This window comes from Lithobates pipiens, unplaced genomic scaffold (assembly GCF_037356315.1).
Source record: "Lithobates pipiens isolate NorthernLeopardFrog02 unplaced genomic scaffold, aLitPip1_a1.2 Scaffold_16, whole genome shotgun sequence".
NCBI classification, from domain to species: domain Eukaryota; kingdom Metazoa; phylum Chordata; class Amphibia; order Anura; family Ranidae; genus Lithobates; species Lithobates pipiens.
Genome location: NW_027507748.1, coordinates 203423706 through 203443227, shown reverse-complemented (window position 1 = coordinate 203443227; position 19522 = coordinate 203423706). Strand labels below are relative to the sequence as shown.

The 19522-nt window shown below is 42.5% G+C and overlaps 1 protein-coding gene across 1 annotated transcript in view; it reads right to left on the bottom strand.

The window, feature by feature from the left end:
* Positions 1-19522, bottom strand: part of LOC143982305 (amine oxidase [flavin-containing] A-like) — a 191597-nt gene that overhangs the window by 90277 nt on the left and 81798 nt on the right. Inside the window, exon 5 of the mRNA XM_077480914.1 lies at positions 2129-2220. Within this exon, the coding sequence (XP_077337040.1) occupies positions 2129-2220 (92 nt within the window). The remainder of the gene's footprint in view (positions 1-2128; positions 2221-19522) is intronic.

Below are 19522 nucleotides of genomic sequence, written 5' to 3'. Positions count from 1 at the left end.
GCTCAGAATGCTCTATATCCAACACTTCCAGAAATTCTGATTTTGAAATACAAAGGCGTCTCTTCAGATCCCGATAACTGTATATTGATTGGTTTGCATGGCAGTTATATCGTCTACAAACTATGGTATATATACTGAATTTTTTTATATATACTTGTAATGGCAGTGACCAGCGACTTATAATGGGACTGTGATAGTGGGCCGGGCAATCTGACAGTAGCTGACATAGACATCACCAGTGAAACTAATACAGTGATCAGTGATAATACTGTACACTGTCACTGTACTAAGGACACTGGCTGGGAAGAAGTTCATCTCAGGGTAATCAAGCGGTTAAATGTGTGACTAACAAATGTTAATTTGTGTTAATTTGTGTAATATGTGTTGCGTTTTACAAAAAAAATCTATTTGTTCCTTCTCCCTGCTTTGAATGGAGAATAAACAAAGAGATTATTCCCTCCATACAGAGCCCTGGTTAGTTTGCAAACACAGGGTTCAGGGCTGTGAATAGACACAGACGATCAGCAGATCTCCATACCCCCCCCAACTGTCCCTAATTTCGAGGGACTGTGCCTCATTTGAGTACCTTTGTTCCCCTTTCCTCCTCATTTGGCCCTCATTTTGGTCTGATCTATATACACTGTGTGCACAATTTTTAGGCAAGTTGTATGTTTGAGGATTAATTTCATTATTGAACAACTACAGTGCTTTCAGTCTATCCAATATATACAGCCACCCTTCTTTTCAATAACAGTCATAAGCCTTCCATTTATGGAGTCTGTCAGTTTCGTGATCTGTTGACCATCACATTTTTGTGCAGCAGCAACCGCAGCCTCCCAGACACTGTTCAGAGAGGTGTACTGTTTTCCTTCACCATAAATCTCCCATTTAAGAAGGGCCCACAAGTTCTCAATAGGCTTTAGGTAAGGTGAAGAAGGGGGTCCTGTCATTATTCTAGCATCTTTAAAGCAGAGTTCCACCCACATTTTTCACTCCTCACCATACAGCACTAATGTGTATCCTTAAAATGAGTTGGCAATTTATTTATTTTTTCTGTTTACTTATCTGATTTATGCCTATATCTAATTTCACTTCCTTCTCTAGGGGGCTGTGGCGCATTGCGTCATTTCTGGTTTTGGATTGGATCCTGGGAGATCTTGGTGAGCTTGGCAAGGGGTCTATGGAAATTCTTGGCCAGCTTGGCATTGCACGGCTCCAGTAACATTTAACATTGGCATCTATGGAAATTCCTGGCCAGCTTGGCATCACATGGCTCCAGTAGCATTTAACATTGGTGTCTATGGAAACTCTTAGCCAGCTTGGTATTGCACGGCTCCAGTAACATCTAACATTGGCGTCTATAGAAAATCTTGGTCAGCTTGGCATCGCAGTCACACAAAAGTTTGTTGAACTTCCGACCATCAAGAACGCGGTGACATACAACACTACGACGAGCCGAGAAAATTAAGTTAAATGCTACTGAGCATGCGTAGAATTGTTTCCGAGCATGCGTAGGAATTTTGCACATCGGAATTGCTACAGACGATCGGAATTTCCGAACTGAACTTTTTCCGACCGAAAAATTGAGAGCATGCTAAAATTCGGCCAGCAAAAGTCCAATGGAGCATACACACGCTCGCATTTTCTGACCAAAAGCTCTCATTGGTCTTTTGCTGGCCAAATTTCCGATCGTGTGTATGCGGTATTAGATGTGGTGGCTGCATTACTTAAATTTTTTAGTTTTTTTTTCTCACTGTTGTCAACTGGTGTTTCTGTTCTAGTGTAATAACGCTCAATTACTGGACTGTATGTATGGAGAAGCAGTGTTATCACCCTAGGCTGCTCTGCTTATTTGGACTAAAAACACCTACTCTTATCCTCATATTCATTATGTAAGGAGAAGAGGTTTTGTAGTTTTCAGAAAATAGGTGGGAAAACTAATAACATTGGTATATCAGTTCACTGCACAGGACACTGGAAATTGTACTTACCCTAAAAAAAAAAAAGCACACAAATAAGGACCGGTAAACTGCAATGTATAATATTTTTTTTAGATATCTTTTAAGTATAGATGTGCTAGTATCCTCATTGTTTTTACAGCTCAAAGAAAGGTAAGTGGAAATCTTACCTTGTCCAGCAAACTTTGTCAATAAACTCCTTCATCGTCATATTGTCCCACTCCAGTGCATGAGGAGCTTTCCATGGGGCATCAACAGGAATCTAAAAAATATAAGATAATAAATGAAAGATGCATATGGTTCCATATACAAACCTTAGGCACTCTATTTTCAGCCACGTGACTAATTTTCAAATTTCAACTCAAATATTGTCACTTTTTGAAAATTTGTATCCATATCCTGGTGTGTTGACTTTGTCAATTAAGCCTATAGTCATTACTAAACATACCATATGTCGATCCAGGTGAGATCAGGCTCCACACATTGTAGTTATGGCTCAGGTGCTGGATAGGCTTATCTCCACTGAAGCAATCAATTGTACCAGCAACAGGAACCCCACACACCAAGCTGTAAAATAATATCCTTCCTTTATTAAAAAAGCCAGCAGGAAAAAGTACTATCTAAGGTGTTTCTCACCATACTCAGTGCTTTCTCAAGCACAAACTCTTGCAGAATAGTACTTGTTCCTGCTGTCTTTTTTAATAAGGGAAATATATTATTTTTGCATCTTGTGGTGCAGTGTTCCTATTTCTGCTAAAATTAAACCTATAGTCATGTTTGTTGTGTAACAGAAAAATATGTGTGTGAATCAGTTCTTAGGCCTCATGTACACTGCTGCTGCTAAATGGACGTTTAGGAGCAGTTGGGTATTTTTTCAGCTGCTCCTGAACGCTCCTCTATGTTATTTTCAATGGCGTCCCTAGGGGGGGACCAGAGGGGGCCCTGACCCCCCAACATTATGCTGTGCCCCACCAAGTGCCCCCCAAGTTATAAAAGGCAATGTATTTTTGTTTGCATCCTTAGTGGATGTGCCGCATCTTACTCAGGCCGCTGCTGGAGTAACAGTCTCTATATAGAGGGAGATCATCCCCAGTCAGCTCCTGCGGGTGAGTCCTCCCCCCTCCCTCACTGACACTGCATAATGCGAGCGCTCACACAACCATGGCTGCCCGATCTGCTCCTTCCCCTGCATCTTCATTGGCAGGGAGAAGAGCGAGTTGCAGGAAGGATTCCACCAGGACTCTCAGTTACTGAAAAAAACAGACTGATTTCTCTCGTCCTTAGGACAGGAGAACCAGCCTGTAAATTCCAAGAGTGGTGACTGCAAGCTGAGCCGAGTGTCAGTCTATGACACTCTTTCACAGCCTCTCTCCTCATGTACTTTAGAGCAGAGATGAATACAGCTCCTCCTCCTCCCCCTGCACCTGTTCCACCTGAGTCTTCCAGTCCCACCCACACTATCCACAGCATGCAGCTATATCTGAAGAGAGGTGATGTGTGGGTGGGAAATATGAAAATCAGCAGCATTCCTGGCTGTGTGTCAATGATGACTGAGCCTGGACCCGTGGGTGTGTGCACTGCAGTACACTGTAATCACTGAACTGCATTATCTGCATCCCTTCTGTCCTCCATCTGTCCCTCCCCCTCTCCTGTTCTTTCAGGACCTTCACAATTGACTTTCACTTTCGGTTAGGTAGGTAATAGACAGTGCAAATTTATTTCCTGCATCCACAGATTGCAGGAAAGAAACTTGCATGATTCTCCCATCAACACAGACAGTGGTGGCAGGGGAATCCTTCCTGCCCAGCAATTGTATTCTCTCAACAAACAGTGATTATCACTAGTGGCTTTAGCAACCCCTAGTGATAATCATAAGCGTATCTGGCAGGCTGGTTGTACCCAATTTGATCAATCAACTTGGTACATTCAGCCTGCTCATTAATGGTTCAAATCTCAGCCAGTTCCTGCTGAACCAGCTGAGACTTAAACTGCCTATGGCTGGTCTTAGCACTTAGGCAGCCCATACATTGATCACTTTTTTCATTTAACTAGTAGGTTGAATGAAAAAAAAAAAAAAAAGAAATGATCCAATTCTCCCATCTACACATAATAGGTGGTTGGGGGAATCCTGCCAGTGTGGACCAGTGATGGAACTACCAGGGTTGCTGTCCTGTCCCAGGTATTCATAGTGCTGGTCTCTGTCTCCATGGCAGCGGCGGCACATTGGAACCCAGTGCTGGTTACTTTATGGGGCTGATGTACAGGAGGGCCAGCACAATTTGTTGTTAGAGATGGGCTGGGCATGTTCAAAATCCCACATGCCCAAGCCCACCAGGAAGCCCACACTGCACAACGCTAATCACAGGCAGTGAGACATTTCCCGGTCCGCAGCTGCACAGATCAGGAATGTCTCACTGCCTGTGATTAGCCGTGTGCAGTGTCGGCTTCCTGGCGGGATCAGGCATGTGGGATTTCAAACACACCTGAGCCCATCTCTAATGGTTTTAGAGTAGACAGTTCTACTCTGACATTCTGATCGGGATGCAACCCAGGTGATGCCCCTAGTCAAATCCTATTGTTAAATATCATAGCGATTTTATTGATCAAAGCCCACACCTTACAGGCATAGAGCCCACATGGTTGCTGACCATACGGTTGATGTGGTTGTACTCTTGATGCTAATAAATACTGTGTTTATTAGATCTGACTGGAAGCATCACCTGGATCACATTCCGATCAGCATGTCAACAGAGAAGGTTATACAGCATTACTGCTGCTAGGTGACCAGCTGAGGGCTCGGCTCTCTACAACCAATAATGCCAGCCTTCCCCTGCATGCACCCATAATGTCATCTGCACTAGGTCCTAATAGACTGCCGCCGCTGCCAAGGAGACAGATGCCAGACCAGTGCTGTCAATAGCAGGTTCAGGACAGCAAAAGTGGGCTGGGGAACCCCACATTTGCAGAACACCAAGGCCCGGTGGCAAGACAACCTTTGCAACCCTGTTAGTTCTCCCACTGCTTTGGACCCTTATATTTTCTTGGTATGCTGGTGACATATATCTATTGTTTTCTGCCACCCTGGGGGCCCTAACACAGTAGGAAGGGAGCTCACTGCAGAACATGTGAAAGGGTCCGTTGTGGGATCGTAGTAAAGGGCTCCAGGATAGATATAAATAATTGCATTTTATAGTTGCCCCCCTACTTTTGTCCCTGTCCCCCCATATGTCCCTCCTAAATATGAAAGCTGGAGACGCCACTGGTTATCTTATCAGTACATGTACACAGGGTCGTTTCTAGGCAGTTGAGTTTAGAGACTTTTTTTGGAATGCAAAAAATTGGTTCAGACTCTGAGTTTAGAGGCATTTCAAGCGCAAAACACTTATAAACGCGGCAAAACTGACATTTTAAACATGGGTTAACTTAGTGCTAGGATTTACATATGTATGCGATTAGTATTAGGCTTCATGTACACAGGACGTTTCTCAACCTCTCTTGAACGCTGGAACATCACAGCTGGTAATCCACATTTAAAAACGTGTGTTTAGCAGCGTTTACAAGCCCTGTTTAGCGGTGTTTAGCCACGTTTGCGTTCAGGAGCGTTTACTAAAGATAACCTCAGGAGACCCTCCCAAATTATTATAAAGCACTAAAAACAAGTATTTATTATCTATTTCAGCCATTCTGTGAGAGAACAGTGTGAGTAGCAGCTGAAAAAGAAGTATGCTTGTAGCTAGCTGTTATTTTTTGGTTTGTTTTGTTAATATGGATCCCATGATGAGCATGTGTGAGGAAATGCTCCTGATGTTGCTTTTGCTGAGGCTCCAAAGACATAGAAAATTGCGTGAGAGGACCAGAGTTCATCGCTACTGGACACATCCATTGATGGCTCAACACATGTCCCCAGGATACTTTTCTAATAAGCTGCGCTATACTGATCCGATAAATGCTATGTGAAGCAAATGAGTGAATAAATAAAGCATGAAATCAAAAAATATTAACAAAGTGCAGACAGGGAAATGCATATACTAATGTTCAAATATTAGTCCATCATCCCATCAACAAAAAATGTTTTGCTTGTAATCTCCAATGTGTTTTAAACACACCACACCGATATAGGAAAAGTGTCATCAGAGTTTGCAGGAAAAAAGAGGACTTCCACCACCAACACTACTGCCGCTTACCAGCTACACTGATCCCATCTCAGAGACCAGATATCGCCAAATCAAAAACGCTTCCTCTGAGTCAGGACTGCATGGAGGGTGTATCCTCTTTAAGCGCTTGGTTCAAATGGTTAGAAGAATCCTACGGCCACACCGCTTATTCCAATGGTTAGAAAAATCCTACGGCCACACCGCTCATTGCCCAGCACATATAATAACGAAAGGAATCGCCATAGTGTGATATAGTCACGAAGTTTAATATAATAAAAAAGATTGCACTTACATCAAGTAGAAAAAACTTTGCTTTGTAAAACAAACAAATTCGCCGGCCGGCGAATTTGTTTGTTTTACAAAGCAAAGTTTTTTCTACTTGATGTAAGTGCAATCTTTTTTATTATATTAAATTTCGTGACTATATCACACTATGGCGATTCCTTTCGTTATTATATGTGCTGGGCAATGAGCGGTGTGGCCGTAGGATTTTTCTAACCATTGGAATAAGCGGTGTGGCCGTAGGATTCTTCTAACCATTTGAACCAAGCGCTTAAAGAGGATACACCCTCCATGCAGTCCTGACTCAGAGGAAGCGTTTTTGATTTGGCGATATCTGGTCTCTGAGATGGGATCAGTGTAGCTGGTAAGCGGCAGTAGTGTTGGTGGTGGAAGTCCTCTTTTTTCCTGCAAACTCTGATGACACTTTTCCTATATCGGTGTGGTGTGTTTAAAACACGTTGGAGATTACAAGCAAAACATTTTTTGTTGATGGGATGATGGACTAATATTTGAACATTAGTATATGCATTTCCCTGTCTGCACTTTGTTAATATTTTTTGATTTCATGCCTTATTTATTCACTCATTTGCTTCACATAGCATTTATCGGATCAGTATAGCGCAGCTTATTTGGGAATAATTATTTGAATTGTGGGTATCTCACGGTTAAAGCTGCTGCTGCGTTTATAATTCACAATTTTTTTTTTTTTTTTTTTGTTTCATTACTTCACATTAAGTTTACATAGGAACAGCGCTGTATTTTTTAGGTTTTTATTACTTTTCTAATATGTATGTTCAGCTGCATAATTACCCAGAGAACTTATTTAATTTAACAGGCACGTCAATTGCCACCTGGTATATCAAGCTTGCATACAGTGATAATTGAGTTTTTGGTGTGTTTTTCGCATTTTCAAGGCTCAAAAGTAATAAAATGTTTCCCTTTAAAAATGCTGCTAGACGAAAAGGTGCCTAAATGCGGGTAGCCGCATTTAGCCACGTTTGAAATGCCTCTAAACACAGCTTCTGAACGCATTTTTTTGGGTTCCAAAAAAAGCCTCTAAATGCAACTGCCTAGAAACTACTATAAACTAACCTGTGTGTGCATGTACTGATAACATAACATAGAGGAGAGTTCAGGAGAAGTTGAAAAAAAATGCCCAGCAGCAGTGTACATGAGGCCTTATGCGCGTACACACAACCGGACTTTCCGGCAGACTAGGTCCGACGAAAGTCCGTTCGTTTTGAACGTGCTGGCGTAAGACGGGACTAAAAAAGGAAGTTTAATAGCCAGTAGCCAATAGCTTCCCTTGCGTCATATTTGGTCCGTGGAACCAGCATACAGACAAATGGTTTACCTGATAGGAATTGAGTCTGTCGGACAGATTTGAAACATGTTCTATTTCTAGGTCCATCGGATTTTTATAACGAAAAATGATCGGATTAGCCCACACACGATCGGATTGTCCGACGGACTGATTTCGTCAGACCTAGTCTGCCGGAAAGTCCGGTCGTGTGTACGCGGCATTAGGGTCAGAGTTTAGGTTAAAGCTAAGCTCTTAGGAAAACAGTTAAAACTGAACTGAACCCTTCCAATCTTTACTAAGGATGAGTCAAAGGTTTGATCCAAACCTAGGTTCAGACCGAACATTGGCTGCTTGGACATTTGTTGGGCGGGAGCCGAAAATCATATTTAGAAGTAGTATTTCTACTGCTTCTATATATGACAGCTTTCCGCTGTCACTGGTTCCTCAGAAAGGTCCCTAGGAACCACTGACATCATGGGGAATCCAGTGACACGACTAGCCATATTTGGGCAATGTCATTGGCCAAATGTGTCTATGGCCATAATTTGGTCAATGATGTCTCTACTTTCCCCGACCCTTTCTTTATATAGCTGATGACAAGTTGAGCAGCTGTCATTTGGCTAAGTATACTGCCAGGATCGGTCACGTGGGCTGGACCATCTAATGTTTTTTGTTTTGTTTTTGTCGGTGGTACGTGGGCATTGTGATTTACAATGAGGGAAATTTTTTGGAGATTTGAATTTTTTTAATAAATGACTTGTCAAAGTGTCAAACGTTTGGGTGTGTATTTCTAGGTTACAGCTTTAATTTTTTTTGTGAATCTGTGAATGCGTAGGGCTACTATGTACGATGTACTCAATGATATGGGGGGGGGGGGTGTTTTCAGATTCTGGTAAGCCCCCTGCCAGGGCTTGTGGTTAGAGGGGTCCTCATCAACATGGGCATAGGGCACCCCCCATGTTGAAGGTATGTGGCCTAATATGGTTCAGGAGGGGGGACGCACCCTTGACAATCCCCATCCCCCTTTTCTGACCAGCCAGGCTACATACTTAGACTAAAGTGGTTCTAAAAAACTGTTTATTTAAATTAAAATAATAAACATGTAATACCTAACTTCTCCGTGCAAGGGTATTGCACACAGTGGTCCCTTTCCTCCACTTCTGGGGTTCCTGCCGCCACTCTATGCTCCTCCTCCTCTTCTGCATACGCACCCATAGCAAGCTGTGTGTTATGGGGACACACGTGTGAGCACGTTCCCAAGCTGGGCATGGCCCAGCCCCACTCCCTACTCCCTCTTTACAGAATTTGACTGGCAGCAGCAGGAGCCAATGGCTCTCGCTTGCCTCAGTGTAGCCTGTGGGAGCAGGGAGTGAAAAGAGAAGAGATGCAGCTGGGCACAGTGCTGGATCGATAGAAGGGGGGAGGGGGGGGGGCAGAGCAAGTGGCTGGGAATGCCTTAAAGTAAAACATTTTAGTTAAAGAACCACATTAAGGGGACCCCGTTCATTGTTTCTTTGTGTCTCAATCTTATTTATCAGATCTAGGGACAACTACTCACACCAATTATTACATCATTGAGTATTAGACAAGGCAATCAAATGCAACAGTATAATCATTTCATATATTAGGCAAGTGAAAAACAGTAACCTATAGAAATGCAGAATTATACCTAAAAGTAATATCTCAGCAAAAGAGCCCCTGCTAATTAGTGTATTATTCCCATATTTTTATTTATAGGACAGCGGTATTCAGCCCAGGAGGGGAGGTTGCCTTAATTATAGATCCATTTTGCTTCCTGTTTAAGGATCTGCTTGTTAAAATCTCCACCCCGTGGGTTTTTGGGAGTCTTCTCAAGAACAAAGAAAGAGATTACTTTGGGATCATAGCTATGTCTGAGTCCTACATGTTTGCAAATACAGGAGACCGACACCAATGTAGTACGGAAGATTCTGTATACGTCGCCCAAGGGTTCTCTTACTTTTCCCAATATAGAATGACCCGCAAATGCAGATCATCATACAGTATATACTACCCCCTCCATTTAGCAATCTGCAAAAAATGTAGATTTTACCCCTCCCTCTTGGGAGTGGAAATATATTCCCTTCCTGAACCCAAGGGCATTGGTCACATCCTCCACACCGGTAAGTGCCCTTTCCCCCCACAGCTACGTGTGGTTCAGCTGGGGGTTGATAGTGACTATGAACCAGGCTATCTCTGATAGATATGGATCTACAAAACACTAATTCCGGGCGGTGATGGACGTATTCAGACAGAAAATGCCAATTCCAGGTAAGTATATCTCGAAGGTATTCCTGATGGTCACTACATTTATTAATTACTTTAGTCGTATTGTTTTTTTTTACAAGATTGAGGTTCAAAAAGGAATTGCTCTCTCTTTCTTTTGGCTCTCTGGTATGATTTTTTCAAGAGTTTCTTGCTATATCCCCAGGCTAGTAATTTATTGCGCAATGCTTTTGCTTCTATTTTTCGAAGTATTCCTCCCTCGCACAATTCCTCTGTAGCCTGAGATACGGCTATAGAGGATACTCTGCATTAAGGAGTAAGGATGGGCACTTGTAGAATGTAATATTGTATTGTCTGCAGTGTCTTTTTGATACAGGGTAGTATACAGTGATCTGTCAGGTTTTACAAAAATCTTTACAATAAGGAACAAAATACTATGTGGGTCAGATTGCATGGTTGAATTTAAGGTTGAAATTATTGCCAGATATAAATGACATAATGACATTTCCTGACGCCGGTGGTGCGATTTCTTTTCTCTTTCCAAGTTCTCACAAGGTACCCCCTTAAAATCCTTTGAGTCTGGTATGCAATTTGGGGGTGGGGGGGACTTTATACAATTTTTTTGTCATTCTTGCTGTAGGATGTGCTACAGAGGTGACATTTACAAAGAAGGAAAATTATACTGTTTAAATTGCCGGCAAATCCTTTTTATTTTTTCTTCGCTTCCTATTCTGAGCTCTGCTGTTTAAGGACTGCAAGAGGTTGATATCAGGTAAAATCAACACATGTTGGTGCTTGCATTAAAAAAAAATACATTAAACAATGTATTAATGATCACAGAGTTACATTAACTTGTGTTGTTTAAATCTGGCTGGAGTTCAGTTTTAATATAAATTAACTTTTATCACACTATCAGTGAAACTTAAAGTAGAAGTATAGTGAAATACTCACTAAACCTAAACATGTTTTCAACCCCATTCTAAGCCTATTTTAACTACTCTGTAAAGGAAAGAAGTCTATACTTACCTATATCGAGGATGATCCGGTCTGATCACGTGATCGCTCCAGCGGCCGGTTTCAGTGAAGAGGAGCGATCACTGAAAATGGCTGCAGAGTTTGTGCAATGATGTCACCCATAGGATTACTATCCAATGTCGGCTATTCTTTTTCTATGCTGAAGCAGGTCCTGGAACCCGATCACATGACCGGAGCAGTCTTAGCCATTGTACACACGGTCGGAGATTCCAACAACCAAATCCGTCGGATTTTGTCCGACGGATTTTGTCCGAAACTGTTGTATACACACGGTCGGACGAAGTTGACGGAAAAATCCGATCGTTCAGAACGTGATGACGTTATTTCGTTACGACGGGACTACGTTCAGGCTAGTAGCCAATAGCTTTGGTGTAGGAATTTGATCTGAGCATACGTGGCACTTTGTCCGATCGGAATTCTCTACACATGATCGCATTATGTCCGATCAGAGCATTTTGTCTGAAAATATTTCCGGCAAGTTGGAAAATTTGGTCCGACGGATATTCAGACGGAAACAGTCCGATGCATACCACACACAGTCCGAATATCCGACAAAATGGTCCAATCGGACACATTCCGTCGGAATCTCCGACCGTGTGTACAAGGGCTAAGAATAGGTAAGTATACAGACCTTTTAATTTGGCAGGTTAGATAGAATAGGCTTAGAAATGGGGGTAGCAGTAGATTTAGGCTTAGTATTTGACTGAAATTCCCCTTTAACTGTTAATTCAGGTCCAACTAAACATTACAATACAGTATCATACAAAATTAAACAAAAATCCATTTAAAATTGACAAGCAGTGTTCAGCAATGAGCCCTGACCAGAAATGGTTTATGCTACTGAGTCTTGCCAGACGTCTGACAAATAGCAGAGCCGAGTAGGCAGTAATGACTTTCCTGCTCCTAAACAAAGCATCAAACAGTTCAGTTAATATATTTCAAGCAACTATATTAAAAAAAATGCAAATTAATCATACTAATTGCTGTTTTTGTGCAGTTTTGTGAGTCCAATTAAATTAAAAAAACATAATTTGGTACAGAGTGCTTAAAGCTGAATTCTAGGAATTCGGACACTTTCTAAAATATGCTGGCTTGCTATAGGGTATATCCATCTCTGATGGCCATTCACAGAAGGCATCCCAGAGTGAGGCTTTAATGAACACCTGGCAGGGCTGGCTTAGCCCTTCCTTCTCTGGGCTGGCCGCTCAGCTGTCGGCTAATTGCCAGCTCTCTTCTCTCTCCACAGTTACCAGCTGTTCCCGATGATGCTTGTCTGACTTGCCTACTTAAATCCTTCCAGCTCACTTCACCTCTGCCTTCGCACTGGTCACATCACAAGAAACCATCTCCTGCAGTTTGTTTCAAGACTGGCTTGCTGACATCCCTCCTGGCTCCTTATCCTGCTTGCAGTTGCTCTACTTGGATCCCTGACTTCAGGCCTGGCTGATTACCCGATCTGGTTATTGAACTTTGGACTGGCTGACTACCCGATCTGGTTACTGGACTCTGGCTATGCCTGACTACACTTTTTCTATTTACCTTTTTATTTTTATTAATAAACAAGTGTGATTTAATTGTACTTCTGTCTCAGTCTGATTCATGGTTTCAGACAACATCCACTTGATCACTCTTTAAGGTTCACACTTAGAATGCACAGGACAACCAAATACTGTGGCCAGTGTACACACGTTCATGCTCCCTTCTAAAATGGATGTCTGGGAACCCCTTACCAACGCACTACCCTTAAATCCTCACTCATAGTTTCATAGTTGGTAAGTCAATCCAGTTTAACCTGTGTGGGTGTATGTGTGTGTCAATGTCGATAAGCATTTCCTATATCCCTGTATGTTGTGTTCACTAAGATGCAAGTCTAAGAGTCTTTAAAAAAATGATCAATACTCCCCGCTGACACCATCAATTGTGGCCCCGTGTTCTCTTATGCCCTGTACACACGGTCGGACTTTCCGATGGAAAATGTGCGATCGAACTGTGTTGTCGGAAATTCCGATCATGTGTGGCTCCATCACAATTTTTCCGTCTGAATTTCCGACACACAAAGTTTGAGATCTGGATCTAACATATTCCATCAACAAAATCTGATTGTTTAAATTCCGATCGTTTGTAGACAATTCTGACGCACAAAGTGCCACGCATGCTCAGAATAAATTACGAGACGAAAGCTATTGGCTACTGGCCTCTTTATAGTCCTATCGTAAGTGTTGTACGTCACCTCATTCTGAACGATCCGATTGGAAAAAATCAGACGGATTTTGTCATTGGAATTTCTGACCGTGTGTACAGGGCATTATACTTTCTGAAACTGAATCGTTTTCTTCCTACAAATTGAGGTATTTGTATATGGCTATTATAACTCCTCTCTCTTCTCCAGGGAGAATAAGTATAGTGCTTGAAGTTGTTCCTTGTAATTGAGGTCCTCCAGTCCCCTTATTCATTTTTTTTGCCCTTCTCTGGACTCTCTCTAGCTTCAACACATTCTTCCTGTGGATTGGTGACCAGAACTGGATGGAATACTCCAGATGTGGCCGAACCAGTGTTTTGTAAAGTGTCAGGATTATCATTTTATCTCTTGAGTAGATCCCCTTTTTATGCATGCTAATAGTCCTTTGGCTTTGCTTGCTGCAGCTTGGACCCCCAAGTCTTTCTCCACTATTACTAAGATTACCCTAAAATTTCCTTTACTTACCTAAGTTCACAGTAACATCATGATGTGTTGAGTCTTGAATCTTCTCTTCCAGACTAAAGTGTAGGAAGGTCCTTCTACGGGATCAATGCACAGTGGGAGGGTCCTTCTTCATGGGTGAAGGAACAATTTCCATGGGCTGTCCAGCAGCAGGGCGCTCTCAGACTCCAGAAGACTGCAGAAGCATGACAATGCCACTATGAGAGGTGGCAAGATTTGCCCTCCACTCCCAGAAGAAAGTCATGTGACAGCAGTGACTTTTGTAAATAGGTTTGAGCTAATGAGTGATAAAGGAGGGGTGAGAGATTCATTTTGCCCAGAGATTAGCTTCTTTTAACCGCTTGCCAACTGCCTCATGTACAGTTACGTCGGCAGAATGGTACAGGCAGGCAAAGCATCATATATATACGTTGCTTTGAACCTGCCCCCTAGCAGGCGCGGGCGCACCCGCCGTGGTCTCCGTGACCCTGCCTGCGGGATCCGGGGACTCAATCAACGATGTGTCACAGTAAGCCACGCCCCTAAGAGAATCACTCCCTAGGACACACTTAACCTCCCGCCCCCCCTCCCCAGTGTTTAACCCCTTCACTGCCATTTATACATTTTTATAGCACTGATCGCTGTATAAATGTGAATGGTCCCAAAATAGCGTCAAAAGTGTCTGATGTGTCCTCCATAATGTCGCAGTCACGATAAAAATCGCAGATCGCTGGCCTAACTAGTAAAAAAATAATAATAATAATAAAAATGCCATAAACGAACCCCTTTTGTAGACGCTATAACTTTTGCGCAAACCAATCAATATATGCTTATTGTGATAGAAATCGGCCTAAACTGAGAAAAAATTCGCTTTTTTTAACCACATGCCGACCGGGCCATAGCCGAAAGCTACAGCGCGAGCAGCTTATTCTGGGAGGGCTTTCACCTGGGAACATCTGTGACCACCGGGTCCTCTGGCGTCATGGATCATGGCCGCTGTCAAATGACAGAGTGATCACTTTTAAACCAAACCGGCGTCACATCATGACGCCGGTTCCTCCCTCCCCTCTCTGTACCGATCGGTACAGTGAGAAGGGAGAGGGGGCGAGATGGCAGCAGCGCTGTGGGCTGGATGTGAAGTGCCCACATCGCTGCTCAGTGCCAATAATCTGCAGTACTCTGCCCATACTGTGCAATAATCTGCCAATACTCTGCAACACTTTGCAATACTCTGCCAATACTCTGCAACACTGAAATACTCTGCCAATACTCTGCAACATTGCAATACTCTGCAATAACCTGCCAATACTCTGCAATAAATTTTAAAAGAAGCAAAGAATATATATATTTTTTTACCGAATTTTCAGTCTTTTTTGATTAATAGCGCAAAAAATAAAAAACCCAGCGGTGAATTATTACCACCAAAAGAAATCTCTATTTGTGTGAAAAAAAGGACAAAAAATTTCATTTGGGTACAGTTTTGCATGACTGAGTAATTGTCATTCAAAGTGCGAGAGCACCGAAATTTGTAAATTGGTTTGGTTAGGAAGGGGGTTTAAGTGCCCAGTGGTCAAGTGGTTAAAAAAATGGGGATATTTATTATAGCAAAAAGTACAAAATATTGCTTTTTTTAATTTTTATTTATTTTTTATTAATTGTCGCACTATTTTTGTTTATAGCACAAAAAAACCAAAAACCGCAGGGGTGATCAAATATCACCAAAAGAAAGCTCTATTTGTGGGAAAAAAAAGACGTCAATTTTGTTTGGGAGTCACATTGCACGACCGCACAATTGTCAGTTAAAGCAACGCAGTGCCGAAACGCAAAAAGTGGCTTCGGTCATTTGGCAGCCAAATGGTCCAGGGCTGAAGTGGTTAAACTGGAACAGTGATAACAAATTAAATTCTGTATCCCATTCCATCCTTTTTTATCAAGTTTTGATTTGAGAATGCAGACTTCAGAAGCAGGCATAGTGGTTTGTCACCAACACAGTTGCCAAGGGGCAGACAGGGTTTTGTAGGCCACTGTTATTAACATAAGGAACAGGCTACAGACTTTAATACTTAACTGCCATTGCCCTCAAGGGTAAAACAAACAGTAAACTTCTCTCTATGAGATCCCCAATGAACATACATGATACAGCTCATGTTAAAGCAATCTAGGATACTATTTTACCTCTAAAGTACATGAATTGTGACTTGATTATGATTTTCATGTTTATAGCTGTTATGTTATGGTATGCGACATCTGGTGAAAAGGGAAAAAATACATTTGGAGTCTCATATTAGCTTTGTTGTCATAGTACTGACAACAAGTGTTCACATTTGCTTACTAATCATAGAGGATGTTCACTCTGTAAAATCAATGTTCACTTATCTAAGTAAACAAGGTGAAGCTATATTCACTTAGAATGTCGATTGTGTTCAAGGGAAATTAAACTTAGATTGAAGCACAAATCTTGTTATTTTTTTATTTTTTTAAATCAGCACAAAGGACAGTACTTAGATTCAATGAGAAATGTACCTTGAGCTGGTGGCTGCTGTTTTACTTCAAGGAGAAGTATGGGAATTAAAAAAAAAACATACTGTACATACTCTTCTCTATGCTACAGCATTGGTGTGATGCTGCAGCTGTCCCACATCAGCTCTCAGTCTGCTCGGAGCAGAGAGCAGTGGCTGTCAGTCATCACTCTCTGCTCACTGGACCACCCGGTAGTAGAGGGGGTGGATGCAGCTGGCTTCAGCTCTCAGAGTGCACTGAGGGTCAGAGCCAGCTGTCAATCAGGCAGATGGGTGAATCCTGATAATATGGTTGGGATACTTCCAGAGATGGAGCAGCTCTGTGATGTCACAGAGCTGAAGCTAAAATCTCAGAGTTTCTAGACAGGGGTCTGCTTCAAACAGCAGACAGGATCATGGGAGAAATCAGGTCGGATTTTCAGAATCTGGGTACCAGAATTGAGAATATAGAACATAAGCTGGACGTCACTATTTCCAGAGCGAACCAAAATACGTATCATTTACACTTCCTACAGGAGCAGTTGACACTGCCTAGGCCCGGATTGACGATTTTGAGAATCATTCGAAGAGAGATGATTTTCGGATCAGAGGAATACCAGAATCAATTAAGGATGTACAGTCTGCTGTGCAGGACATTATCAAATCTGTCCCGGTACATAAATTGGAACTGGATAGATGCCATAGATCCCTGGGCCTTCCCAGGAAGGACGGCACCCCAAGAGACATAGTGCTAAAGCCACTCTATTACTCTATTAAAGAAGAAGTGATGAAACAATCCCGCCAACAGGACCAGCTCCAGATCCAGGGACAAACTATCCAAATATTCACGGATATTTCACCGTTCACTATTCAGACGTGGAGATCACTAAAACCCCTCCTCATTACCCTCACCAAGAAGGACTTCCAATATTGCTGGGCATTCCCCTTTGCCCTGAATTTCTCCTACAAGGGTAAACAGCATGCAATTCACAGATTCACAGGTCTAGCAAGAGGCAAGCTAGACCTTGCTAGACCTCAAGCCCATCACCCATGAGTCTGTGATGGACACCGGCAATGTGCAACAAGGATCTGCTAAATGCCCCACTCCACCGAGTCCTACCTCGCCACTATGGAGAACAGCCAAGCCCAAGAGAGTCAGGGATAATTTGCCCCCCTGATGCGGAGGTACTTGCTTCTCTTGTCTGTTTTGTTTTTTCTCCTTTTTCCAGGCTGGAATTTCTGCCCGAGAACTCTTTCCGCATCCGGATAGAACTTAACTGATACACCCATGACTGTTCCTGGTGTGTTGTTTAGGGGCATTAACTTCTCCCCTTGCTCCCCAACCAGTTTATACTACCGCACTTGGATTTGTCTTCCCAGAGTTAGACCTTTTATTCTACAATTCCAAAGGGGAAACCTGTTAGTTATTTCAGCATAATTTCTAGTTAAAATGTTATTTCAATACTATTTAGGGCCGGGGTAGATGCCTTGCGCTTCCCCCTACTACTCAGACAGGTTGTTTCCAATTCTGGGTGGTAGGAATATAGTCCCTATTTACAGGCTATACAAAAGTTTTTGTTCTGAATGCGAGAAGGGAGTCTTTCTCCTTCTTTCATTTCGGGCCTGGTACAGGCCTCACGGTCATCAAAATGTTGCTATTATGTTTCTTCTTCTTCTCTTACTTCTTTGCTAATCTCTTTTCTTTTTCAGCCAGCCTACTGATGCTATTTTCCTGCAAGGTGGCCTCGGGTGCCCCAACAGTTCTTTAAACGACCAATTTCCCTCCGTCTTTTGCCTGGAATGAGGTAAGTGACCATAGAGTGAATGCCGTTTATCTCCTTCTGCTCCATGGCTAATGATAACATAACATCTCCTCCCCTACGAATAATCTCTCACAACGCACAGGGACTAAATTCGCCAGTAAAGGGACGGAAAGCCTTTCAGGTATACCGTTCTTGCCACATTGATGTGGTCCTCCTGCAAGAGACTCACTTTCCAGCACGGTATACCCCCTGTTCCTTCATGCACACTTCCTCAATTTTTACCTGTCGAATGCCGAGGATAAGATGAAAGGAGTGGCGATTTTATTCTCTAAACACTGCAAATTTTCCCTACAGTTGAACACAGAGACCCGGAGGGAAGGTTCCTCATGGAAAAAGGAACTATTGATGACCATCTATATTCGTTCATATCTTACTACGCCTCCAATAGAGGACAAGAGATTTTTTTTCAGCAAATGTTTTAAACCCTTGGTCCACTTACAGAAGGTATTACAATACTGGGCGGTGACTCCAATATGGCTTTTGATTCTGACCTTGACAAGACTAAATCCTTCAATATAGGAATGATTAGGCCTAGTAAAGCTAGTGTGCAAATAGTGTGATTGATTTTCCAGTCTAACTTAGCAGACATATGGAGGGAATTAAACCTGATTACTCTGGACTTTACCCACTTTTTGAATCCACACCAGTCATACTAGCGCATTGATCATATCCTACTATCCACATGCCACATACCGTCAGCCCTTGCGTCCAACATTTTGGACGTGGTTTGGTCGGATCACTCTATGGTATTATTAACATTATGCCGAGAGGCCCCTAGACAACATGCCTCCCTCTGGACTCTTAACCAATCCATCCTAAATGATCCCATCAGAGTAACCGAAATCCAGGGGGCTCTGCAGGAATATTTCTGCCTCAATGATGTGGGGATGCTTCTGCAGAGACTCTCTGGGCAGCCCACAAAAGGTAAGGTAAGTTAATGCAGATTGTGGAACAACTGAAAAAAAGAGAGGTTGGGAGACATAGAGAAACTTTAGTGAGAATTTTCCACTCTGAGCAAACAACATAAAAACAACCCCACTAAAGTCCCTGGGCCTGTTCTTGATGCCGCTCGTGTGGCCCTAAACTTGGCTCTCACCGCAAAAGTGGATAAAAAAATTGATGAATGGGGGCAAAATTCTACCAGCGAAAGGACAAAATAGGACCCATGCTCTCATCTAAACTATCCCCTAGATTTCAATCTTATTCCTTACCCAAAATCAGACAGGCTGATGGCACTCATACCCTGAACCCACAGCACATAATGAAGGCCTTTCAGGATTTTTATAAGGATTTGTAAAGAGCAGAAGGGAACATGGACCTTACTCTAGTAGAAGCGTTTCTGGATGAATTACACCTACCAACATTGGGAGATAATCACAGAGCAGAAATGGAAGCCCCCATTTCCTCTGATGAGGTTGCAGAGGTTATTAAAACATTAAAGGGGAGAACTGTGCCAGGACCTGACAGGTTTTCACAAATCAGCTAAACATGGCATATATATCCATAATTCCCAAACCAGTCTTGTAGGGAACTATAGACCCATTT